Source organism: Echinops telfairi, unplaced genomic scaffold, assembly GCF_000313985.2.
Source record: "Echinops telfairi isolate 266 unplaced genomic scaffold, ASM31398v2 ScPeMD7_11;HRSCAF=52, whole genome shotgun sequence".
Classification (NCBI taxonomy): Eukaryota; Metazoa; Chordata; class Mammalia; order Afrosoricida; family Tenrecidae; genus Echinops; species Echinops telfairi.
This window is the reverse complement of record NW_022103908.1, coordinates 38,338,700-38,345,367: the sequence shown is the minus strand read 5'-3', so window position 1 is coordinate 38,345,367 and position 6,668 is coordinate 38,338,700. Positions and strand designations below refer to the sequence as shown.

General features: G+C 45.3%; 1 protein-coding gene across 3 annotated transcripts in view; it reads left to right on the top strand.

Annotated features, from left to right (window-relative positions):
• Positions 1 to 7: 7 nt before the first annotated feature.
• TSC22D1 (TSC22 domain family member 1) overlaps positions 8 to 6,668 on the top strand; it is a 135,644-nt gene continuing 128,983 nt past the window's right edge. For all 3 annotated transcript variants that reach the window (XM_004707919.2, XM_045287069.1, XM_045287070.1), the window contains exon 1: positions 8 to 3,177. In XM_004707919.2, the coding sequence (XP_004707976.1) occupies positions 293 to 3,177 (2,885 nt within the window). In that variant the 5' untranslated portion in view covers positions 8 to 292. The remainder of the gene's footprint in view (positions 3,178 to 6,668) is intronic.

Here is a 6,668-nt window from a genome sequence, read left to right as displayed (position 1 = left end):
TATAAAGGGGGGTGTGAGCCTAGAGGGGGAAAGTGAAAGGCGGAGGACTGAAGGGGCCACCCCCTTCGGGACCCCGGCCGCCCTGTTCACCCTCGTTCATCCTCCCTTCCCGAAGCTCGCCCTCGAAGGCAGGAACGACCGGCGCCGGTGCCTTCGGCGGCGGAGGAGGAGGAGGAACCGCGCCCGGCAGAGCAGCAGTCCCGTCTTCCTCGCCGGTTCGTGAATACAAAGGTTACGGTGCAGAAGGAAATTACACCCGGCTCCTCCGCGCCCGCGCCCGGTAGCCAACACAATGCACCAGCCGCCCGAGTCGGCCGCCGCGGCCGCCGCCGCTGCAGACAGTAGTGCGAGGAAGATGGCGCACCCGGCAATGTTCCCTCGAAGGGGCAGCGGCAGCGCCTCTGCTCTCAATGCAGCAGGTACCGGCGTTGGGAGTAATGCCACATCTTCCGAGGATTTTCCGCCTTCTCCGCTCCAGCCGCCGCCTCCTGCAGCATCGTCCACGACGTCGTCGGGACCACAGCCTCCGCCTCCACAAAGCCTGAACCTCCTTTCGCAGGCTCAGCTGCAGGCACAGCCTCTTGCGCCAGGCGGAACGCAAATGAAAAAGAAAAGTGGCTTTCAGATAACTAGCGTTACTCCGGCCCAGATCTCAGCCAGCATCAGCTCCAACAACAGTATAGCTGAGGACACTGAGAGCTATGATGATCTGGACGAGTCGCACACGGAAGACTTGTCTTCTTCCGAGATCCTGGACGTGTCCCTTTCTAGGGCTACTGACTTGGGGGAACCGGAACGCAGCTCCTCAGAAGAGACTCTAAATAACTTCCAGGAAGCCGAGACACCGGGGGCGGTCTCTCCCAATCAGCCTCACCTTCCGCAGCAGCCTCACCTGCCTCACCTGCCACCACAGAATGTTGTGATCAATGGGAATGCCCATCCACACCACCTCCATCACCACCACCACGTTCATCATGGACACCACCTTCACCATGGGCATCACCTTCCATCCCATGCTGGCCTGGTCAGTTCCTCCATTCCCGGAGGACCACCCTCAAGCCCAGTATCCAGAAAACTCTCGACGACTGGAAGCTCTGACGGTGTAATTCCAGCTGCACCCACTTCTGCTGTATCATCCGGCGGCTCCCCTGCATCTGTCATGACTAATATCCGCACTCTGAGTACTGCTGGCGGTCTAGGTATGAGTTCTGCTACTGGCTCTAACACAACGAGTAACGTTAACGTTGCCACCGCGGTGGGTAGCATTAATCCGAATGTGACAAGCAGCATGCTTGGTAACGCTAACGTGAGTACAAGCAATATTCCTAATGCTGCTAGTGTGAGTGTCGGGCCAGGAGTGAGCAGCGGTGTTAATGTGAATATCTTGAGTGGCATGGGCAATGGCACTATTGCTTCCTCTGCTGTTGTTAACAGCGGCCCCACCGCGGCTGCGGGGGTGACTGTGGGATCTGTTTCAGCTCCGCAACAACCAGCAGTTAACACATCTCGGTTCAGAGTTGTGAAGTTAGATACCAGCTCTGAACCCTTTAAGAAAGGCAGATGGACTTGCACCGAGTTCTATGAAAAAGAAACTGTTGTGCCTGCCTCGGAAGGCGTGGTGGTAAATAAAGTGGTGGAGACTGTAAAACAAAACCCTGTGGAAGTGACTTCTGAGAGGGAGAGCACCAGTGGGAGTTCAGTGAGCAGCAGTGTCAGCATACTGAGTCACTACACAGAGAGTGTGGGAAGTGGAGAGATGGGGGCCCCCACAGTGGTGGTGGTACAGCAACAGCAACAAGCACCACCCTCTCTTCAAGGTATGGCCCCTCCACAGATGGATTTTAGTAGCTCTGGTCCACAGAGTATTTCAGTAGCTAGTATGCCACAGAGTGTTTCCCAGTCACAGATCTCACAAGTACAATTACAGCCTCAAGAACTGAGCTATCAACAGAAGCAAGGTCTTCAGCCAGTACCTCTGCAAGCCACTCTCAAAGCTGCCACTGGGATACAGCCAGCGCCGGTTAATGTGGTTGGTGTAACTTCAGCTTTAGGTCAGCAGCCTTCCATTCCTAGTTTGGCTCAACCCCAACTGCCCTATTCTCAGCCGGCTGCTCCAGTGCAAACTCCCCTTCCAGGGGCACCACCCCAACAGTTACAATACGGACAGCAGCCACCGACTGTTTCTTCACAGATGGCCCCGGGCCATGGTAAATCAGTGACTCAAAATCCTCCTGAGTACGTGCAGCAGCCGCTGCCGATTCTTCAGACAGCAGTGCCCTCCGGACAGCCCGCTTCTGTAGGAGTGGGAGCAGGAGCAACAGTGATTCCTGTGGCTCAGCCACAGGGCATCCCGCTGCCAGTACAGTCCACAGTAGTCCAAGCACAACCTGCAGGGGTGTCTGGCCAGCCCATGGGCCAGGCTCAAACAGCAGTGTCTGCTGTACCTATGAGTGGTCAGATTGTAAATATCGGGCAGCAAGCAAGCATACCTACTGCAGTGCAGCAGCCCTCTCCTCAAGTCACACCTTCAGTTATTCCGCAAGGTGCTCCTCCATCTTCACAAGTAGTTCCACCTGCTCAAACCGGGATCATTCATCAGGGAGTTCAAACTAGTGCTTCGAGCCTTCCTCAACAATTGGTCATTGCACCCCAAAGTACCTTGTTAACTGTGCCTCCTCAGCCACAAGGAGTAGACCCAGTAGCCCAAGGCGTTGTCTCTCAGCAGTTGCCCGCAGTTAGTCCTGTGCCCTCTGCTAGTAGTATTTCTGTTACAAATCAGGTTAGCGCAACTGTTCCTCCTGCAATGCCTTCTGCCCCAACAAACTTGGTTCCACTACAGAATACAGCACAACCCCCTGCCACCCAAAATGGTAATTTGGTTCCGAGTGTTAGCCAACCTCCCTTGATAGAAAATTTGCCCTTGGCACAACAGATCCCACTGAGTTCTGCTCAGTTCTCTGCACAATCATTAGCTCAGGCAATTGGAAGCCAAATTGAAGATGCCAGGCGCCCAGTGGAACCCTCCTTAGTTGGCTTACCTCAGACTCTCAGTGGTGACAGTGGGGGCATGTCAGCAGTTTCAGATGGGAGTAGCAGCAGCCTAGCAGCCTCTGCTTCTCTTTTCCCGTTGAAGGTGCTACCGCTGACGACACCCCTGGTGGATGGCGAGGATGAGAGGTAAGATCATGCCATGTTTCTGCAGACATTTCAGCAGATTCGAAGTTCATTTAGTTAGTAGCTTTACAGTTTTCTAAAGCATAGACTGTCTTCATTTTTGTGTGTGAAAATGCCTTTTCATGGCAAGTTACCTGGAGCACGGTGTGATGGAATGGTTACAGAGTGGATAGGAAATGGGCTTACATTTCATAGTAAACCATGTTGGCAGAGTTGAACCTACGTTCATATTAAAAAGTAGGCCCCAGGGGCACCAAGTGTGCTATTTATAAATGGGTTTGTGAAAGATTGCCAGTGAACAGAGGCTTCATTTTTGTTCACCCGCATAATAGTTAATCCATTTTGGGTCACGAAAGTCCTTGATCATCTCTTGGGGTGGTTGTGGTTTCCATAGTTGTGTAGTCTGTGGAAGGTACTGTTAGCTGCTTAGTCAAAACTGTAGGGAAGAGGACCCAACCTGGCTTATATTCTGAAAGGTGGCCCTCACATTGCAATTGATCATTTTTTTGGTGTACTTATTTAATGGTCATTCAATTTGAGCAGGAAAGGAATGGAGATCTTAAAAACTATTTTGCAGAAAGGGGGGAGTCTCCACGGTAAACCGCCAGGTTTCCCTTTGGCAGCATTCCTTTTGCCTAGTAGACCAAGGTGGTAGCCATTTTAGAGTGAAAGAAGGAAGCCTTGGAGGGTGAGGTGTACAGACGCTTAAAATTAGACCACCTGTTCTGCTCATCTATTTCACCTGTTCCACCTTTTCTTTCCCAAAGAAGTAATTCAAAAATTCATTCGTAAACTAGGTATTTTTTTTCTCTCTCTCAGATTGGAAGGCACAGGCTTATGCCTATTGAATCAAATTGTGTCTTTGAAGGTGACTGGCTAAAAGTTGTGAAGTCTCATTATTTTACATTGTTTTGAAACAAAACTGATTTTAATGTCCTTTTCACAAATCTGCCAGTCTGTGGTTAACATTAATCAAAATAATATATAATTGTGATTAAAGGCTATCCACTTCCCACTGGTATTTTGAATAAGCTTGCAGGATCTCTTAATTTTTTGGGGGGGGTATTAGAGATTTTTGTGATAGAACTGTCATCAAACCAACTGAAGCGTGTATGTCCTATGTGCATATTTGTGGTTTCTACTTTGGAAAAATTGAGCATATTTCAAAACATTACAGTGAAAAAAACCAAAAGACAAATGTTTCAGTGATGGTTTCATGACTTTTTCTTTAAGTTGTTAAAAAGATGTGTAAGGTAAAGTATGGTTAATTGAAATGATTTAAAATCTTACCTTTCAGGGTTTTAATTATTTTTCTTATAGTCATACAGTTAAAGTCTTGTTCCCCTAACTAAATGTATTCTGTAATATGTGTACAAAATTGCAGTTTGTAAACCCCAGCATTTTGCATCCAGACCTACCATGATTTTGGTACTTACCATTTGTGGTCTCTTGGTATGACTTGATTTTTTTCCTCCTACTGCTAGGAGGTTTTCCTCAACTGGCTGTTCCAGAAGAAGTCACATGTTGCAAGTTACAACTAGGTTTTTAACGTTAGGAATAGAATCACAGATTAAGATATTAATAACATTTAATTTTTTTCAGATAGTAGCTGAGGTAAACATTAATTAGGGGAAAATTATGTAGGAAGATTTGAAGTTAGAAGGGACATGAAAGGGTCCTGAGAAATATGATGGGAGATAGTGACATCGAGCAACTTGAGCTGAGAAAGCGTTTGTCTCAAAGGTTCCCTCCAAATTCTGAAATACCGAAGTATTTCACCTCTCAAATGCTCGTGAAGGTCAGAAAGGGTGCATGCATTTGTGCATAATCTTTGTAGTGTTTATCATTAATTTGGGGAAAAAATATTTCAATTAAAATTCCCCTTGGAAAGGAATTTGAGAGTAACCCCTAGAGAAAAGAGTGTGAAAAAAACTAAACGAGTAACCCCTTAGAGCTGTATTTTAAAAAGTATGTGTGATACACACACTTAAATATTTTTTTAACCTTTCCTTTTTGCTTCTATATCAGCATCATCTAGAACAGCAGTTCTCAACCTGTAGGTTGGGACCCCTTTGGGAGGTCAAACTACCCTTTCCCAAGGAGGGATTGCCTGATTCATAACAATAGCAAAATTTCAGTTATGGAGTAGCAACAAAAATAGTTTTATAGTGGGGGGGGGGGTCACTACCACTTGAGGAACTGTATTGAAGGGTCGCGGCATTAGGAAGGTTGAGAACCACTGCTCTAGAAGTTGAGCCAGTATTAGTCTCTCATTAGAGAAAGGGTACATCATCATTTCAATATATGATTCAGGAAGTATATTGGGTGGCAGAACAATTAAAGATGGCTATTTAAAGGAGCTATGGTGGTGCAGTGGATTAAGTGTTGGGCTCCTAACGCAAAGGTGCGTGGTTTGGATCCTACTTTTCTGTCCGAGAACTCTGAGGCAGTCTGCTTCTGTAAAGATTTACAGACTAACTAACCCCTGTGAAGCAGTTCTCTTCTCCCCTTTAAGGTCATTCTGAGTCTGAATTGACTTGATGGTAGTAGGTATGCCTTACAGTTTATTCTTTAATCAGCTTTTGAAATAATACTCTAAAACTATAGATTTGAAAGAATGTTCATTAGCTAGGTAGAAAAAAGTTTTTAGTTGGCCATTGGGAGAGGCTAAGATTAGAAACATGGATTAAGGCATTATGTATAATCTTATATTTTAATTACTCTAGTTTTGAAGATTTTTATTTTATTGTATTTTCTTTAGCCTTTAATGAAGTTAAAGCACAGAGGAGATAAAAATATTTCACACTGAATGAAATCTTTGTGCTTGGTGATTGTTAGTACAACTTCTTTTGTTCAGTCGGTTAAACTTATACTCATCCTTCAAGCCTCTGCTCAGGTGTTCCTCCAGAACTCCAGGGAATGTTGTTTCGCTAGCACTTTCGAATGTTCCTCTATTTAAGCCCTGTCCACACTGAGTTATAATGATCTGTTTACCCATCTTCCGCAACAAGACTGAGATCCTCAAAGACAGAAAATAAGTATTTTTTAAATGAGTTAATGAGCAGACTTTTCTCTGCTGTGGGGATTTATATCATGATTTAAAGATTATTATCCCTCATTTCAGAATCATATGATGTATACAATGGATTGAAAAGAAATGGCTCAAAAAGACTGGCCTTTTTGTATCTAGTATTCCTTGAGGTAAATTGAAGTCTACTTTCCATATATAGTCATGGCATATAGTAGGACCTCAAATATTTATTAAAGAGGAGTGAGAGTTTATATCTGTAAAATGGGGCTGATACCCATTTTGTCTACTTCCCAAGATAATTATATCAGATAAATGACTTTAAGTGTACAATATAATAAATTAACAATTTTAAAAGTTATTTTAATTTGCGTATACTTAAAGATTAAAACAAAAAGTTTCCAGTTCTACTCATTATCCCTTTCACTTTTACCCCTTTGACATAATTATTGTATTTATTTCCCCA